At 38.8% G+C, this 20853-nt stretch overlaps 1 protein-coding gene across 1 annotated transcript in view; it reads right to left on the minus strand.

The window, feature by feature from the left end:
• Positions 1-20853, minus strand: part of LOC126474447 (MAP kinase-activating death domain protein) — a 596268-nt gene that overhangs the window by 536065 nt on the left and 39350 nt on the right. Inside the window, exon 4 of the mRNA XM_050101918.1 lies at positions 10738-10936. Within this exon, the coding sequence (XP_049957875.1) occupies positions 10738-10936 (199 nt within the window). The remainder of the gene's footprint in view (positions 1-10737; positions 10937-20853) is intronic.

A 20853-nucleotide genomic window follows, 5' to 3' on the forward strand; every position in this document is an offset into this window, starting at 1 on the left:
ACTTCATGGGCGTTTCCTGTTGTAGCTAGCACGTGCCTTGGAATGTCAATATTTGCCTTATTTCTGGTGTCATGTTTGTGTATTGTTTCCCTTCCTTAATGCTGATCTTGAAAAAGAGCACAGAGACATAGACGTCCAGGTTCACAACTGTAAGCAACTTAATCTGGTAAAAAGAGGACGACAGTGTTCTTTAAGACAATCCTTGCATAGTGGCTCACTTATCAACTGAACTGCTCTTTTAACAACATAATTGGGCATCCAGTAGCAGTCCATACTTTTGGATTTGGACAATTTGGAAACAGCTTTACAGACCTTGTCAGGTGTGATTTTGTCCCAGCAAAATAAGGATCCTTCTACAGATCCAAAACATTTGTCGTGTTAAAACAAAGCATCCGCAGCTCCAGTAGCACCAGGTGGAGGGTTTACACATCAAATCTAGACCCTGGTCACTTGTTGAAGGGGAACTGACATCCTTGTATCAACTGCTTTGCCATCAGTCGTGGTGTCGTCACTCCTTCATTACGATTCTCACAGATGCTGAAGGCCACCAACTGGCTGCACAACATGTTGTCGTTTGTGCTTTCTATCAGTAATACATGGAACTATATGCAGTGAATGAAAATGTGAGGCCCCTTCCCGATGATGTTCATGGAATCCTAAGTGGGAGGATCATGCCAGCTCAGAATGTTGAATTTCTTACCACCTTTCAGATGAATGAGGAGTTTTAGACTTATTGTTGGTTCTCACTCCTGTAAATTGCCTGGTGTGGATGGTCTCCCTAAGGAGTTTTATATCTGCTTTTGGTCCCTCGTGAGTGTGATGCTTATAGCAATGTTAAACAAGTTTATTCAGGGGAAAACTGTGCCCACAGCCTTTGAGGAAGGTAAGATAGTGTTAATACTGAAATACTCTGGCTGTGTCATTGTAGATTCTCTATACCTTCTCACTTTGCTTAATTTTGATTATAAAACTCCTGTTAGGGCAATCAATAGCAGGTTATCTTCTCTGTTGGTAAATGTGATTGGAGAACATCAAAGTTGCCTTCCTGGTCACTCAACTTGACTCCAACAGTGAAGTACCAGGATATGATTTCAGGTGCTTCAGTCAATTCTGTTCACTGCATTCTTGATTTTCTCAATTTTAATAAGCCATTTGAGTGTGTTTCTCATAGCTGTTTGGTCCTTGTGTTAGAGATACTCAGTTTCATTCCTGTGGTTCTTATAGTTCTTTCCTACATTTTCATGGCATTCCAGCAAAGATACTTGTTAATGGTCAGCTGATGCCACAGATCATGATTAGTTTGGGTGTGTCCCAGGGCAGCCCGCTTTCCATGTTCTTACTTGTTCCCTCTCTGGAATTGTTGTTTTGCTGTTACTAGTACGACCCTCATGGTTACAGTATATGCTGACAACACTATGATTCTTCTCTGCCATAATGAGGAGTTTCCCTTGTAAAGGTGGTGTTAGATGAATATTGTTGAATCTCTGGTACACTGCTGAATGAGAGCAAAAGTAAAATTCTTACACTTCGGGGCTTCGATGAGATTTCTATTCCTGGGCTACTGCTATAGACCAGCATATGTCATCAGGGGCCACTGTCGATCGTGACACTTAATTGGAAAACTGTAATTGCCAAAATCCAGGGGGCCATACTGGATCACAAATGGTGCCAAGTTACAATTATCTGAAAAGTTCATACTTTGGATACTTATGTGTTGTGTAGAGAATTTTACAGTGAATAATCATTCCCACTATCTATGATGATGGCAAAGAAATTGCAGCAATTGTCTGGGCGATTTTTATGGAAATGTTACGTATTTATTGAGAGTTACATATTTATTGAGAGTGCACAAAATCGTAACGGCTCTTTTTCTTCTTTTTCCTTTTTTCCCCCAGAGAAGAATACTCTCTTTATGTGCTTTACTTCAGCATAACTCATAATTCAGAATTTGTCACATTGTTCTAGATATCAAGAAATCATTTGCCACAGTGTCACACTGAGGACTGTTACTGAAGGTCCGAGCACATGGTATAGGTCCTCAGATATGAGTGGCTCGAAGAATTTTTAGATAATATAACCCTGTACATTATCCTAGAAAGCGAATGTTTATCTGAGACAAAAATTCTGTTGGAAGTCCCCCAGAGAACTCTAATAGGACCACTATTTTTTTCTTTATACATGAATGATCTGCTGGACGTGGTGAGCAGCAATCTGTGACTGTCTGTGGATGACACTGTAATGTATGGGAAAATGTCATAGTTGAGTGACTGTAGGATACAGGATAAGTGATTGGGGTAATGAATGGCAGCTTTCTTTAAATGTGGAAAAAATCTAAGTTACTGCAGATGAGAAGGAAAACAGTCATGTAATACTCAAATACAGTATTAGTAGTGTGCTGCTTGACACAGTCATGTTGATTAAATATCGATGCATAACACTGTAAAGCAACATGAAATGAAAGGAGCATGTAAGGTTGATAATAGGGAAGATAAACGTTTGACTTTGGTTTAATGGGAGAGTTCAAGGAAAGTGTAATTCATACATACACAATACTTATGTGACCCATTCTTGAGTACTACCAGGTCAGATTAAAGGAAAATACCAAAGCGGTGCAGAGGTGTGCTGCTAGATTTGTTTCTGGTAGGTTCGATCAACACGTGAGTATTACAGAAATGCTCCATGAACTCAAATGGGAACTGTTGGAGGAAGATGTTCTTTTTGTGAATCACTACTGGGAAAAGTTAGAAAACTGGCATTCAACAGACTGCGGAATGTTTCTACTGCCACCAACTTGCATCTCATAAAAGGACTGTGAGACAAGATAAGATGTATGGAAGCATATAATCAGTTGTCTTCCCCTTGCCCTATCTGTGAGTGGAACAGGAAAGGCAATAACTATTAATGATACAAAGTGCCCTCCACCATGTGCCATCATGTGGCTTCCAGAGTATATCTAGATGGAGATTTATAATCTAATTTCCCTAATGTCTGTCACGAAATATGTGGCAATCAGACTAAACTTGAGTTGACTTTTGAAGACACACATAACTGAATAACAACATGGAGATGAATCATATAGAGCAACAGTACTGAAAACAATGTAGCTACTTTCTCTCTTAATACAGATTTGAACATCAAAAAGCCAGTTGTGCTATATGAAGAGGTGTCATTTTTTTGTGTATTGATATCTTGATCATCATGATCAGCTGCAGCAGTTTGACATCTGTTGCTTGATAAAGGCCTTATATAGACTTTCCAGTTGAATATTGTTTTCGGCTTCCGTGTTCCTGCATGCTCTGTAAAGTCATCTAATCACTTTCCATTATGTTAGGAAAGAACTTCCTAGATCCATCTATCATCTACCATTCTGGCTATGTGACCACCTACTTTCATTTCATTTTCATTATAATTGCAGTTTCACTCTATTCCAGACTGTTCTCTCATCTATTTGTGTGTTTGTCATTCTCTTCTGTAATTGTCAGCATGCATCTCTGTTGTTGACTAAGCAATCCACAGTTTTTAAGTGGCTTCTGCCCGTGGGTGAGGCAATGAGGCCTGACTGACCATCTTGTCACTCTTTGTCAATGGCGTCATCGGATGTGGTATGGGGAGGCATCTGGTCAGCACACCACTCTCCTGGTTGTTGTTGGGTTTCTTGACCTCTCAACTGCTCCTAATATGTCACATAGCTCCTCAGTTGGCCTTGAGAGGCTGAATATGCCCAATACCAGTTTTCCCAAAAAGGAAAAATCCCTGGCAGTACCACGAATCAAGCCTAGGTCTCCTTTATAACTCCCCACCCCCACCCCTCCCCCACTGTAGTGGCCCAACTTAAATTGGCTCTGTCCCAGTTGGTAGTGAAGGGATGTGACATTTAATACAGTTTCTGAACTCCAGTGCAACCTGACATTCTTCACTTGGTGTTACGAGAGATGAAGGCAGATGTGTTCATGTCTGTTAAAAATGGAGGAGTGAAGTGCAACTTGAATTTGTACTTGCACCTATCAAACTAGGATCAGACTTATTTTCTTTATACTGAACAACTTATTTGTATTACTTTCATGAGAAAATCCTTCAACATTTAGGAACGTAACCTCAGTTCTGTACAGCCATTATACAAGTCTAGCCTCTCTCACATGCTCTCTCACTTGAATGGTACTATGCATGTATGCAACATAAGATGCCATCCAAAGTTTCTGGCACTCACATCTGGCATCAGCCAATACTTTACTGGTAAAACGAAGGGTGAGCATGTTGGCAAAGATGTAATGAAGGGAAGGCAGGTGCCACTTGCATCAGTATGGAGAATGCATATACTAGCGAAATGCCAGGTGATTGTCTTCCCCATCAGCAGCAGCCACAAAGTGTACAAAATGACCAAGCAGCCACATTATTGTATTATTCTTCATACTTGGAAAAATAAAGTAGCTGGCTACAGAATAATATCAGTAGTGTATGCGGTGTTGACAGATCTCGTGCCATGGGCAGACTAAAATTTTCCACACAATCTTCCAGGGGAAGGTGGCAATGATAGTTCTAGGGGATTAGGACAGACCACCCCCTCCTAGCAAGTGAGCAAAGACCGGGTTGTAAGTACTGTCAGATGCGGTACATTGACACCCAAATAGCTCATGGGCGGGTAAAATTCTCTGATGTGGCATAGTTTACAATTATGGTGACCAACATCAACCAGTGGAGCAAGACTTGGTGCAGGCACAAGTGTGAACAGCCATGCCATGAAAGTATGTGACTCATAAGTAAACAATCAAAACTGTGTACAGAATATATAAACCAGAAGCTTTGATCTTGATGTCAGAGTGACACAAACCCCCTAAGGTAAGCAGTCTGGGATAATTTTCTAGTGCAACATAATTTTTCATTTGTTTGTAGGTATTTATTAGCAGTCCTGCTACACACGAACATTCTCACCTCACAGTACCATAGCATGCTGCTACGACAACCAAAACAAAATTTTGTAACTGTGTCAGACCAATCCGGATGACTTTTTAGCTGTCTGGATTGGCTTCGCTGAGCTGCAACATTTCCACTGCTGGCAAAATCAAATTACCACATGATACTCAAGTTTATCAATGGGCTATGCTGTTTTGGCTCCTGTAGCAGTTGCTACAGTACTGTGGCCATGGATTTCAATGTTTTCCAGGACTCCAGACATCCACCTGTAGGCTGAAATTTAAAACTTCATACTAACCCTTGTATACACACTGATGAGCTAAAACATTATTTCCACTGCACACCATGAGATTAAATGCCATCTAGTATCATTGAGGTCTAATGATGTGCTAAGGACAGTATAAAGACAAATGGGGAATCATCACTGCTGACACATAAATTAAAAATTGTAGCTGGCTCTTTGGCTACAAAAAATTTAAGTAATTCTTTCATTACAAAAAAGGAAAAAAATAAGAAGAATTTATAAGATGTCTAGATCAGCAATGGGAGCATTTTCTGTATATCATCACCAAGAATAAAGTTAAAGTGATCTTTCTTCCTCCACCAAAAGGCAGCAGCACTTCCGGGTTCCGCCGAAAATGAATTGATCCTATGCAATGCTGAGGCTTGCAAGATACCATACAAATGTGGCCTTTTATACATAGGGAAGATGACGTGTAAAATCTATGAGAGGTGCATGAAACACCAAAGGTACACCCAGCTTTTACAGACAAATAAATTGGCTATGACAAAGCACGGAATCCACAGTAGTCACTTTATGCTATATGACAGTGTCAAAATTCTAGCAATGACATCATCATTCTGGGACTCGGTGCTGAAAGAAGCAGGGAAATTCATGTTGGAAAGAATTTGACTCACAGAGATAGGGGTTACAGCCTGGACAAAGCAATTTCTTTGATCAACTTGAAAAGTGGTCACTACAGTGCAGATCCTATTGATGAACCAGTATCCCAGTATAGACTGAGTGTCTTCCCACTCATACAAAGCTTTTTGTTGCTGAACAACATCTTTAGTCCTTGTGTATTGTGGCCACAAGTGCAGTGATAATGCCCTCACATTTAACATAATGGATGTGACTGTTGTAGCTTTAGTATGTTAGCTCAGTCTGAAGCTGGCTGAGAGGTACGAGGTGCTGTCCAAAATTTTCGGGACTGGTGCTGCCATCTGTTGAAAACCTTATCTTCAGACTAATGGTCACCATCACCCTCGAAGTAGTTCCCATCTGCACGTACACACTGGTCCCAGCACTTCTGCCACAGGTCAAACATTTTCTGGAAGTCATGTTCTTTGAGGGTGTTTATCATCACCAGCGATGCTTCTTGAATCCTCTCTAGAGTGTCAAACCAGCAGCCTTTCAACTTGAGTTTCAGTTTTGGGAATAGCATGAAGTCACAAAGTGCCAAATTTGGTGAGTACGGTGGGTGGGGTACAACCACCACGTTGCTTTTTGCCAAAAAGGTCCTGGTGAGCAAGGACATGTGACAGGGCACATTGTCATGATGCAGCAGCCAGATCCCTTGATGCCAAAGTTCGGGCCATCATCGCCACATGTTTTCATGGAGCTGTTGCAAAACGTCACAACAGTACACAGAATTCATTGTCTGGTTGGATGCGACAAATTCTTTGTGCACAGTTCCCTTGGTATAAAAGAAAACGATGATCATGCTCTTCACTTTGCTCTTCACCTATCTTGCTTTTTTGGGTGTTGGAGAGCCCGGGCTCTTCCACTGGGACGATTGTTGCTTTGTCTCTGGGTCACAACCATAAATCCAGCTCTTATTGTTGGTGATTACCCATGACAAGAAGGTTGGATCATCAGATGCAGTCCGATGAAGGTCCATGCACACTTCAACACGCTGTGCCCTCTAGATCCTTGGCATAAATTTTGCGGTGACACGATGCATGCCCAATTCATCAGTCAACATTCGTTGACATGTCCCATAACCAATACCCACTTCATCCACAAAGTCTTGAATGGTTCGACGTCAATCTGCATGAACCAATTGTTGAAGTTTGGCAACAATGTCTGGCGTTGTACAGCTAACGGGCCTTCCAGTGTGAGCATCATCTTCGACGTCTGTACAGCTGGCCCTGAACTGAGCATGCCACTCAAACACACGCATACGGCTCAAGCTGTCCCCCAAACACTTGTTGAATCATTGCAATGGTCTCCGCAGAACTTTTCCCGAGATTCGCACAGAATTTGATACACACGCGCTGATCTGTTCAATGATCCATCATAAAATTGCCACACACCACACACAGAGTATTATGGAAATCACTGCGGACACGCAACACATCCTCCCAGCTGAATGCCACTCCACACACTGACTCATCAGAAATGCAGCTATTGCCACCCAGCAGTGCAAAGATCTACTACCCTTACTTTCCATATGGCAGCACCAGTCCCGAAAATTTTGGATTGCACCTTGTATATGGCCAGAATTTTAATTGAAGAAATGAAGTTTCTGCAGCCACACATCTAAAATCTAATTTATCAGTCAGAGAATTAAAAAAATAAGAAGGTGCACAATTATATAAATGATTTTGATCCATTTACAGAATTTAAGCCTGAAAATTCGTAGGAATTTCTGTTAGATCAATTAGACCTACTTTTTTTAAATCCACTTCATTTTGCCTTTGATCAACTTTTGTTTATTAGTATGGTTTTGACAGTGTTTAAATGTGCAAAAATATTTTCCTACCTTTCTTAACACCTGTCATCATTTATAGTAAAGCAAACTTATAGTTGCTGACTTCCTCATTTACATTAACTGAACTGGGAACTTCAGCTACATCAGTTATCAGAATATATACTATGTTGCATTCACATATTCTGTTCTCTGACTAACTGCTCAAGGCAGTTATTATAAAAGACAGTTACAGCAATCTCACATGGAAACTTGTCCTTGACACCTGATTTAAACATGTGTGTTTCCCAGTCTGCAGATTGCAAGTTTGAAACTCCTTCTGTTACCATAGCATGATCAGGTTATTTATACATGGTATTCTCTAATTTTTCTGTGAACCATTCTGCCGTGACTTCTCTGGGGAAAAGAGGTTTGTAAAAGCATGCAACTACCATGTCCATCCAATTTTCACACTTATCATCACCTCAAATTATTTCACTTTTGGTATCTGTAATAACCTCACTAGGGATAATCAGCTTCTTTATGGCAATAAATATGCCACCAGCATTGCTGTTCAGCCTATCCTTGTGACATGTATTGCAACTGGAATTAAATATTTCAATTTTGCTGCCTACTGCATTCTGAATGGCCCATTATCATTCACTAGGAAGGACCCAGATTCTAATAAAGCAACTGCAGTTAATTTCTGAAATACATAAAGCTGCTGAAATACTTCTGATAAGATGCTGTGTAACTCTGCAGTAGAGTAAAGAACACTCAACAAAAGTTGTCAAGATCCTGTCTACATATCTGTCACCAATTTGTGTTTGTAGCATAAACATTTTAAATGGTACACTGTATGTATAAAATGACAGTGGCATGTGGAAATATTCCTACACAAAATGCAAACAGTGCACCACACAGAATAGAAAACATGTAATTGTGCTTTAAAATCACCAGTGGCGATCAAATGGTAAATATTTTGATCAATCTTGAGATCTTTGCATGATGAAGAGTCATTCAAAGCCAGCGTAGTTGTAGAAGAAATAAGTATTATTGTATTTGTATGAAGTTTCATATCCATAGCACTACATTCTTTTACTGTTCCAACACAGCTTAAATCAGTTACCAAGAAGTTATGATTTTCTACATTATGATTCACATTACCATTGGCAAGAAACTTTGTAACTGAAACTTCTACTATTTCAAAGATTAAATAATATTATCAAGCATTATTAAGAGTTTATATAAATTTTACATTTCTTGTGATGACTCAATTAGAACTTAAAATCAAATACTTCGTGACCTTCCATCAATCATTTCACCCTTCACTATTAGTGAGAAACTTCAATGTATAGATAATATAAACTTGTCTCTCCTGTGGTATTAATCATTTTTGCTTTATGCTGTATTATGGGAATGCTTCAGAATTCTCATATTATTAACAAACTATTGTATGACCAGTAATATATCACAGGTTTACATGCAAACACCAAATGAAATGAAGTTACAACTATAATGTCGCAGTACACAAAGAACTGATGTCAGTATAACAAACTTCGGAAAAACTGCAAACCACAAGCATACTAAAAGTTAACACAGGCAGGCAGTTACGTATAATTTATAAGAGAAAGACACAGTAATACATATACTTCAATATGTAAAAGCATGAACAGTTTTATTTGTCTGAAACATGTATTGCTCATTTTTTGAGTGGAGCTTTTCTTTTAAAAACAAAAAAACTTTGAAGCAAAAAGAATTTTACTTCTTATGTTATATGCACAAGGCATCATATTAACAAAAAAAAGTGTAAAATGGTATGTATATTTCCAGTTTTGACAATTAAGGAATTCTTCTCTCAATTAATTATCTGTCTTTCACTTCTGCCATGGAACAAAAAATTTTCAGGAGGGAAATAGTAAATATGAGGAGTAGTCATGAAGTTTTAATTATCATGCTTGCAAACTGTCGTAAGAGCATATTACTGGAAACACCTGTTGATGTTATGACAGGCTGTCGAGATGATGTGGCATGGGAAGATGTCCAAGGGGGTGTTTTTTCCCCATGACAGCACCCCGACTCGTTATGTGCAGGAGGCAGTCAGTCACACATGCTACTTCTGTGGTCTATCATTTTCTCTCACCCTTCCATGTTTTCCTGACATGACCCCTAATGACTTCTTGCTCTTTTCTCATTTGATGAAAAAATTGCACAGCAGGCATTTCCAGAATAAAGACAAGTTGATTTTCAAGGTGGGATATTTACTGCACAACAAATTTGCATGTATCTATAGCCAATGTCTCCATCAAGTCATCCACCATTGAGAAAAATGTGTAAGAGTGAAGGGTAAAAATGAAGAGAGTTATAAATGTTATCATCAAACTTCATGGTCACAGTTTAGCTTTCCAAGGAGATAATTAAAACTTCATGACTACTTGTATTATAAAATAAATTAGTAAAACTAGGACTGTGACTTGAGTATTCAAACATGATATAAAGAATCTCCCATGCAAAATGTTGTCTGTGGGGTGCAATAAACTGAGAAGAGACACAAGAGTAATAACTGTTTCTCAAGCTTCTATATGATACTTATAAACGTCTGCAACATTTTAATATATTTCATTCAACTCCCTTCAGAGAAAACGTAATTAACAGGGAATTATAATTTTCCATGCATACCAGGAAAAAGATTACAAATTTTAGAGACCACATTACAGTGCACAGGAGAGCACAGGCCAATAACAAGAAATCTCATAGAATTGCAGGCCATAGAAATAGGGTTCAGAAAGTAAAACTTCATGAAGGATTACTTTATACATTTTCCAAGAAAGTTTGGTTTGTGTTGCAGCAATATACAAAAATCTTGATTCAAGGAAAATATCACAGTATGTTACATTGTCACTAGTGTACTGTTCTGACCTCATCACACGTAAAGATCATCAAAGAATTCGAAAACAGAGTGAGAAAATTATATTTCCAAACACTTATATGGTTTATAACAATGTTATCCCAGTGCTGCCTACAATAATGCTTTACCAATGTATCTGAACAGGAAGTAATACACAAACATAAAATAATTTGGAAGGTACAACAATGAAATTTACAACTCTAAAGTAATGAGAGATCAGCAATGTACCTGTCTCGCACGACGGCTGGCACGAGGTGAAGGGGAATGAGAACCACCACTCTCCGAATCATTGCCCCCGCCAGGTACACCAGCTCCGGCCACCCCCAGTCGCAGGCTACCTGGATGCTGGCTGTCAGAATCCCGTCTGCTGCTGCTGGGACAATCCCGGTCAGAGTCACTAGGGGCCACCTGACTGCTCCGGTAATCACTGTCATCAACAAACACCACTGTCACAGCGCTCTCCACTTCAGGTCAGGGTGCATGCCATGCACCCATACATACAGAGGCACAAATACATTCCTGGGTAAAATTCAAGAGAAATACAGGGCTCAATTATACAGGGTAGGTCACCATGCTGTGGCAGTACTACAACCTACCAAGGAAAATAAGAAGTGCATTCTCTTCATCGCAGGACATATTTTGATGTGTTTCAATTATCTGTTTGCTTGTTTTCCCTCCATTTCACAGCTCTTTACATAGAGCAAAGTAATACCCACAAAATAACTAATTTTGACATCACTAATAAGAAATAAATATAATCTAAACTGTAATATTATAGACAAACAAATATCAAAATTGATGGTGACAAATCCTGACAATAACAGAGTATTCCATGTTAAAGAATTTAAATACTAAGCACTGAAAATGGTAACAAAAAGAAAGTCAAAGAACTGAGACTTCAGAAAACAGAAACCATATTTCAGTTCACAAAAAATGCCTTTCCTGGAACTAGAAATTCCACTGTTATACAACTGTGATCAAATCAGAAGCACTACACATCAAAGGCCCTTACTATCCAAGCATTTGGAAGCAAAAGAACATAAACTCAGGAGAAAAATCTTAGGACGAAGAATAAAAGATGAAATATGTCTTCCAATACTCCATGCAGTGATGTACAGGTTAGTCTATAAAATTATGGTTTCAATGTGAATAAAAAGAATCCAATTCATGGGACACGAAGAAAGAATCAACCACAGGAGCTAATCAATTAGATTCATGCAGTCTTGAAAAATAAGATTACTAGATCCAACTGGTACAAACAGAAAAAGATGTTATAAAATTAGGATCACCAAATTTACAAGACCAAGGTGCAATCACTCATAGAAACACAAGCTTTTGAGGAAGAAGTCAGAAGGACCAAATGATAGATTGGACGGAGTAATGGAAACACACTCATTCAGTGTGCATAAAACAATACTGGGCCAAAACGAAGACCAACAAAGGTTGATACTGCATAGTCCTAAATGACCCATCCAAGAAAGAAGAATGAGGAAGAGAAGACATACAGACAGTAATCTTCAACAGGAAAATTTGGACAGGTTAATTTTCTATGTGAACTATCCTTACTATCACTATATCACTATGATGAAACTTCTGTCAGAAGTGATAACTTTAGCAACAAAGCAAATCTTCACTCTTATTTCTCATACTACTGATAACATTTGTTAGTGGACCTAATATTTTGATAAATTGTGGCACTACTGAATCATCAGCAAATCTAAGTATGTTCTCTCTGACCCAAGTATGTTCTCTCTAACAAACAAAAAATGTGAAAGTTCTTTTTAAAGTTGGAATAACATTTCATTGTGTAACTATTTCATTCATATTTTCTGCAGTGGTTTTTTTCTATTTCCACAAATGGAGAAACTTCTTTTAAAAAGATGCACAGATAAAAGAAGCTGCATAATATTCTACACATAGCAATTACATCCATGTTAACATAGACATGCACTACAGTCCAAGAAAAATCCAATACATCAGACAAATACACAGTCATTTTCTTTAATTTGACTGGTATCATCATATATTCTGGTCCATACAAAGGATGCAAACTACTTTTGTGCAGTGACTTTAATTCCCTGATGAATAAGTCAACACAGAATGTTAACAGTAGATGACATAAATGCTGTGTTTACCCATGATTATCCTGAAGTGTCTAGTAGTTACACAATGTATTGCATACAATAATTTTTTCACCATATCTTACATAACCTTTAAATCAAACAATAAGAAGTGTCTGTAAACTGAATTTTCATGGCCCATCCAGAGGCAAAATTCTACTCACTTTTTTTTAATAAGTTGGTAACTGAATATTACATTTCAGACACAAAAAATCACTAAAAAGTGAATGTACAACAACAATGCTAATAAATTAAAGGTTTCTGTTTCAATAACACATAGATTCTAATATTAGAAAAATGCAAAATTGTTACTACATGTTCATTAGCATGGATGTGTTGCAATTCCAAATCATATATTAAGTTATCGTTATTCCAAGAATACTTCCAACAGGGGAACAATGAATTGAGTTCTTGTGAATCATGTTTTTCAGCCTTCTAAAAACTTCTGAGGTTTCATGCAGTATGTCTGTCAACTTAACACATGCATGCAGAATAATTATTGTTGCATATGCTTGAGACACAATCAGATACAATACTATAAAAATTTCACACAGTTAAATGTGTTTTGTTTCAGTGTTCTTAGAATTTCAACTACAAATCTTAATGTAGAACAAAAATATAACCTAAATTAAAAGCACTTTTTCAAGATGTAATGACCAAATAATTCTAATTGTATAGCTTCAAGGTTCTGCATAGAATTCCTGACTGACCAACAGTCACCACTATTACATCATAATGAAAAGTTAGGTGACATAAATAGAGCTTCACAACTGTTGTATTACAATAAAATTTCCAAGAACAGCCATGGTATACAACAGTATTATCATGGAATTAGTAGCAATCTCAAGCAAATGTAACAGTTGTAAATGAGACACAACTGTACTCAAATGGATAACATTTAGAGACACATAAAATAATGGTAGTGGAGAGAGTAATAGAACAGTGGAAGAGAATGCTGACTAATGAAACTCTTTCTAGGGACTTGAGAAGTTCAAGTTTGTGAACTGGGCATAGTTACCACAAAATCAGTCTCACACTGAATTATCATTGCAATGGTTCACTATTTACCTCTTGCATAAAACAAAGCAGTGGGTCACATTGACATATCGCACTACAGGAATAAAACTAATCACAGAATGTGGAAACATAATATATGAAGTTTGACAGCACTTGGTGCTAGATATGCTACTTAATTCCACATAAGTAGTTGACCTTTCAGTGACTCTGAAGGACAGTTCACAAACACTAATACTTGCTGAGGGCGAAAATACTTATCACGTCTCAGACCCAACAATACCAGACACAGCAAGTAATACAGCTGAATAGGTCTACAACTAGTTCAAAGCAAACAGTTCAAGTCTTAATCCCACAAATACTGATGTTATATGACTTGATGTTATATGACTTCAAACAAATAAAATGATCTTTCAGTACATAAGGTAGACACGACAACAATAATCGAGACACAATTAGAAAACTTCCTGTGTTTCTGCTGGATAGCAAGTTAAAATAAAATCAACACAGAGAAACTAATCAAAAAAAAAATGTTTTTAGAAGTATTTCTTACTGTTTTGACCTTAAGGTGTCAGTATACTTTAAACTTGCTGTTGTCTTAATGAATAATCTTCTCAAACAATACAGCAACAGCAAATAAAGTAATAATTCAGTACATGTGCAATGTGAGAAAATAGTGTAAAAATAAGTAACACACTCCTTGCAGAGGCCTCTTCAGTTACCATGGAATTCTTACACTCATTGCATAGTGTATTAACTTCTGATAATAATGAGTTGTAGGTGAAATGAGATTTATATGACCACAATAAAAGACACAAATATTAGTTCCATGTTTATACTGCCTTCTTTCTTTAGTGTTCAGAATGGGGGAGTATGTAGCCTAAGGCTTAGAAGAATAGTTAATCAAGCAGTAGATGTATATATGTACACAACATGTAATGATGGGAGAACCCCCAGCATACAGTACAGTCTCTTCAAAAAAGTTCAAAAGAAACAGTAACTACTGCACAACAGGTAAAAACGAAGAATTTGGCTTGAGAAAGAGTAATGTGTGAAGTCTTCAATTTCTACCAAAGCCTAGCTTTATTGAAATACCTCTAACAAAACACAAAAAACATTCTGGTTTCATGTAAAGGCTGTCAGTGGCACCATGATTCATCTCCAGACACTCTTGGATAGCACATGAACTTACATTTGAGGGTAGAGAAGCAAAAACAGATAAGCTGAACTCTGTTTTCAAATGTTCTTTTAAAAATTACGAGGGCAGTTCAATAAGTAATGCAACACATTTTTTTTCTGAAACTGGGGTTGTTTTATTCAACATTGAAATACACCAGGTTATTCCCCAATCTTTTAGCTACACAACACTATTTTTCAACGTAATCTCCATTCAATGCTACGGCCTTACACCACCTTGAAATGAGGGCCTGTATGCCTGCACGGTACCATTCCACTGGTCGATGTCGGAGCCAACGTCGTACTTCATCAATAACTTCTTCATCATCCGCATAGTGCCTCCCACGGATTGCGTCCTTCATTGGGCCAAACATATGGAAATCCGACGGTGCGAGATCGGGTCTGTAGGGTGCATGAGGAAGAACAGTCCACTGAAGTTTTGTGAGCTCCTCTCGGGTGCGAAGACTTGTGTGAGGTCTTGCATTGTCATGAAGAAGGAGAAGTTCGTTCAGATTTTTGTGCCTACGAACACGCTGAAGTCGTTTCTTCAATTTCTAAAGAGTAGCACAATACACTTCATAGTTGATCGTTTGACCATGGGGAAGGACATCGAACAGAATAACCCCTTCAGCGTCCCAGAAGACTGTAACCATGACTTTACTGGCTGAGGGTATGGCTTTAAACTTTTTCTTGGTAGGGGAGTGGGTGTGGCACCACTCCATTGATTGCCGTTTTGTTTCAGGTTTGAAGTGATGAACCCATGTTTCATCGCCTGTAACAATCTTTGACAAGAAATTGTCACCCTCAGCCACATGACGAGCAAGCAATTCTGCACAGATGGTTCTCCTTTGCTCTTTATGGTGTTCGGTTAGACAACGAGGGACCCAGCGGGAACAAACCTTTGAATATCCCAACCGGTGAACAATTGTGACAGCACTACCAACAGAGATGTCAAGTTGAGCACTGAGTTGTTTGATGGTGATCCATTGATCATCTCGAACGAGTGTGTTCACACGCTCCGCCATTGCAGGAGTCACAGCTGTGCACGGCCGGCCCGCACGCGGGAGATCAGTCTTGCTTGACCTTGCGGCGATGATGACACACGCTTTGCCCAGTGACTCACCGTGCTTTTGTCCACTGCCAGATCACCGTAGACATTCTGCAAGCGCCTATGAATATCTGAGATGCCCCGGTTTTCCGCCAAAAGAAACTTGATCACTGCCCGTTGTTTGCAACGCACATCCGTTACAGACCCCATTTTAACAGCTCCGTACAGCGCTGCCACCTATCGGAAGTCAATGAAACTATACGAGATGAAGCGGGAATGTTTGAAAATATTCCACAAGAAAGTTCCGGTTTTTTCAACCAAAATTGGCCGAGAAAAAAAAGTGTTGCATTACTTATTGAACTGCACTCGTAATTTTTACACCATTGTTCAGGTAAGCCACATAGCTATTAGTGCCAGTAGCACTGAGAAATACTTAAAAATTGCTGAAATTGAACCTGGTGGATTCTGTATCAGATTATACACAGAATTTTCAACTGAGTTAGCCCCTTTATTAATCCTACTAGGTCTCTGGGAGAAAAAAAAGCTGTGCTCAGTAGTTGGATGGCAGCACAGGTTACATCCATCTGTCAGAAGGGTTGCATTAAGTGGCCCACTAACTACTATCCAATATCTTTGGCATCCACCTGTTGTAGAATCTCATAAAACCAGTAAAACACAGGTTCTTTACAGATTCAAATACAGCTTCTAAAACGGCTTCCAACTTCTGATTACTTTCCAAATGTGTTAATGTGTAATATATTTGACATTAAGCATGAAAATGTTTAGAAAATATTTGAAATTATATTTAAAGTTCATTGTAAACCACTAAGTACTCTCATTATCAAACATTGTATGAGTATATCCTGGGTAATTTGTGCTCTGTTTTACGCAAAAGCAAGTTTTTCAAGTCTCTCACTGTTTATGACATCATATCTCCTAAATTCTGTGTCACAGAATGATACAATTTTGCAGGTACATGCAGTTGGAATAAGTGGGTAATGTCTACAAAATGTGTTGCGATTAAAGTTAGTAGTAAAGAAGAAATAAATTAAAATGTCATGCCTGATGTGGCAGTTCTACTGCATGAACAAAAAAAAAACGTAATAAGCGATAAATATTTTTAGGTTTCATCTCTTTTTTTTTTTTTTTTGGGGGGGGGGGGGGGGGGGGTCAGCAAGATAAAGTGCTGCAAACATTTGAAATTATGTGTATAGTTTGCTGTATGTGACTAAGTGCTCTCATTCTCAATTATTGGATAAACACAGTCTGGGTATTTGCACATGGGGAGTTACACTGCCTCAAGACATACACAAAGCTTGTAACTGTAATACTTGTCTTACTGTGTTGAACTTTTCACATAAGACTGTACCTCTTAATGAGTAGAATATGTCAGCATTTTAATTTTTAAATTTGGTCACATGTTTATGAAATACTGAAAATCAACGCCATTAGACAGGCAACCTCCAATGGAGTCTGGTTTCTACGCTCCGGGTTAGTCGCTTAGTAACATATATATTCTGAGCTCAAACATAGTGACATCACTGTACAAAGCAGCATGGGTTCCGAAAACAATGGTCACACAAAACCCAACTTGTCCTTTTCTCACATGACATTCAGGAAGTCAGGATCAAGGCAATAGGCACAATCAGTATTTCTTTACTTCTGAAGAGCATTTAACTCAGCACCACAGCAATTCATATTAATGAAAGTAAAATCGTACACAGTATCAAGTGAAATTTGTGACCAGATTGAGGATATCTTGGTAGGGAGGATGCACCATGTCATCTTGGATGAAGCCACTGACAGATGTAAAAGAAACTGGAGTTTCCCCCCCCCCCCCCCCCCCCTCCCCCTTTCCCTCCCTCTCCAAATAGGACTAACAGAAGATATTGAGCATATACAAAGAAGGGGACATAAACGGTGATAGGTTTGTTTGACTCATGGGAAAGGGTCACAGAAATGAGGAAGAACCCAAATTGTCAGACACTTTAAGACAGATGCCAACTAACCCTCATAAGCCTACTTACAGATTACCAAGAACTGAAATCAAGTGAGCAATATAGGTATCTATTACAGAACCTTATATATCATTCCCAAAGGGACCAAGAATACAACAATAGACTCATTACACTGTGCACAGAGGCACTGAAGAAGTGAAATGTAAACGGATCAGGTAGAAAACCTAATAAATGGTACTATAGGAAGAAGTTCTTCCCATACGCTTCAAAGGAATTTGCAGCATATGTAAGAATATGATGAAGTTCTGCTTTCTGATACAGGGTTTTTAGCAGAGATGCTGAGCTACAAATAGGCACAACAAAAAGACTGTCACAGAATGAGCTTTCGGCCAACAAGGCCTTTGTCAAAAAAAGACTACACACACACTCACAAACACACTCACGCAAATTCAACTCACATACACACGACCACAGTCTATGGCAGCTGAAGCCAGACTACGAGCAGCAGCACATGAAGCCTCTCCCATTATGCTCTGCTGCTTGTAGTCAGGCTTCAGCTGCCAGAGACTGTGGTCACGTGTGTGTGAGTTGTGTTTGCGTGTGTGTGTGTGTGTGTGTGTGTGTGTGTGTGTGTGTGTGTCTGTTGTCTTTTACGACAAAGGCCTTGTTGGCTGAATGCTCATTTTGTGACAATCTTTTTGTTGTGCCTATCTGTGACTCAGCATCTCCACTATATGGTGAGCAGTGACTATCCTCTTCATAATGTTGTTACATTCCATTCTGGATTATCCATTGTTTGATTTTTCACTCATTCAACAATTTAATTCAATTTATATAGATTCAAAGACTGATGATTCCTGTTAGCTTCGTAACAAGAGGCAGTGTTTATTGTGAATAGGCCTCTACCCTTTGAGGATGTAGGTATTTGTTATTCTTGATAAATATCAGTGTCAGAATATAAATAATATGCAAGCAGAAGTAGATAAATAGTACCTATTTAATACAAGTCAATAGTGGTATTAATTTTTGTAAGTTGTGGCTTTACTGCTAAATTTACTCTGTTAAATCTAGCCTACATAGATAAAATAGTGTTTGGTATTTTATAATAGTTAATTATTAACAGACTTTGAAGCTGCATCTTGTCTTAATTAACATACACTATCTGCTCAAAAGTATTCGCACACCTATTAGCAGACATTAATATGGGCCAGCGCCGGCCAAACGCTGCACAGTGTGTAGACATGCGGAAGTGCTGCACATGTGCGCCCGTGTGCGACAGCGACATCTGTTATTGGACATGTGTCCTAAATGAACGGCGGCAGCTCCACGTCCCTGTTTATGTGGTACAAGCAAGAGTGCAACATACCCAGTCTCGTTTACCCCTGATGACCGTAACCTTAACAGCAAAGTACTGAGAAATGGCAGGTACTGTGAAAAAGTAAAGGACAGGAGATCTATGTTCTTAGTCATTTAAAAATGACTGGGAACTGCAATGCTTTTTTGTAGCCATTGGCGAAAACTCACAGTGTTTGCTGTGCCACCGAATAATAGGCGGCCAGCGTAAGTTTTCAATTGAAAGACACTACAATACATATCACAAAGACAAGTGTCGTGTACTCAACAGTGAAGAATGGTAAGCAAAATTAAATGTCCTTAGTCCTTAAGAAAATGGATGAGACACAATAACTCGATTTTACTGTACCTCAAAGTAACTGATACTTCTTGAACTCTTAGTTTCTTGTGTTACACTTATGTCTATTTTACTGTATGCTGTACAATGCACTGTTTTCAATTTTCCAGAATGAGAACCACACTAAATTTTCACTTCATGCAAGTTTTAAAATCGCATTAAGAATTGCGCAATCTGGGAAACCCTTTTCTGAAGGGGAGTTTGTGAAAGAGTGTCTGATTGATGCTGCAGAACTTGTGTGTCCCACGAACATTAGCAGGTTTCAAGAAATCAGTCTATCCAAACAAACAGTGACAAGACGTATCAGTGCTATGGCCAGCAATGTGCACAGGCAGCTAATAAATAAGGCTAAAGACTTCGTTGCTTTCTCTGTTGCGCTCAATGAAGCAACAGATCTTACAGATACAGCACAGGTTGTGATATACACACGAGGTGTCGATAACGCACTTTGCGTGACAGAGGACGTTTTGGACTTAGTACTTTTGAAAGGGACTACTACAGGTGCGGACTGGAATCAGCTGTCGAGCAAGCGATTGATGGGGTCAGTACGGACTGGAATCAGTTAGTCTCAGTGACCACAGATGGAGCACCATCAAGGCAAGGCCATCAGAGAGGACTCAGAGCACGGATGCGCAAAAAGCTAGGGCGCACAGATGAGACAACGTATGGAATTCACTGCATTCTGCATCGAGAGGCGCTTTGTGCAAAATCAGTAACGTTAGCAAACATCAAGCAAATTGTTGTGCATACTGTAAACTATCTGAAGATACATGGGCTTATGCATCGCCAGTTTCGGCGGTTCTTGGAGGAATTAGGAGCGGAGTATGGCGACATACCTTACTATACTGAAGTACGCTGGCTCAATCGAGGTAAAATGCTGAAAATATTTTTTTATTTACATTTGGTCATAGTAACATTCTTACATGAGAAGGGAAAAAGTGAACCTATGTTGGAAGACCCTTGTTGGATATCATACCTTGCATTTCTTGTGGACATTACATCTCACATGAACATCCTGAACATCAGTTTGCAAGGTGAAAATAATTTAATATCTGACATGTTGGAGAAAGTAAATACCTCTGAAAGGAAGCTTGTGCTTTGGGAGAGCCTGCTATTGACAGAAAACACTGCACATTTCCCGACTCTTGGACTAGTCCATGAAAGTGCTAGATTTCAAGAATACGTGTCAATAATTGTAAAAATTAAGAAACAATTTCGAGCACGATTTGCAGATGTTATGAGTTTGCCCCCTGTCATTCGCCTCTTTGTTTGACCATTCTCGTCATCAGTTGAATATGCTCCGAATGATCTACAGATGGAACTGATCGACCTACAGTG

The sequence above is a fragment of the Schistocerca serialis genome, chromosome 4 (assembly GCF_023864345.2).
Source record: "Schistocerca serialis cubense isolate TAMUIC-IGC-003099 chromosome 4, iqSchSeri2.2, whole genome shotgun sequence".
In the NCBI taxonomy this organism is placed as follows: Eukaryota; Metazoa; Arthropoda; class Insecta; order Orthoptera; family Acrididae; genus Schistocerca; species Schistocerca serialis.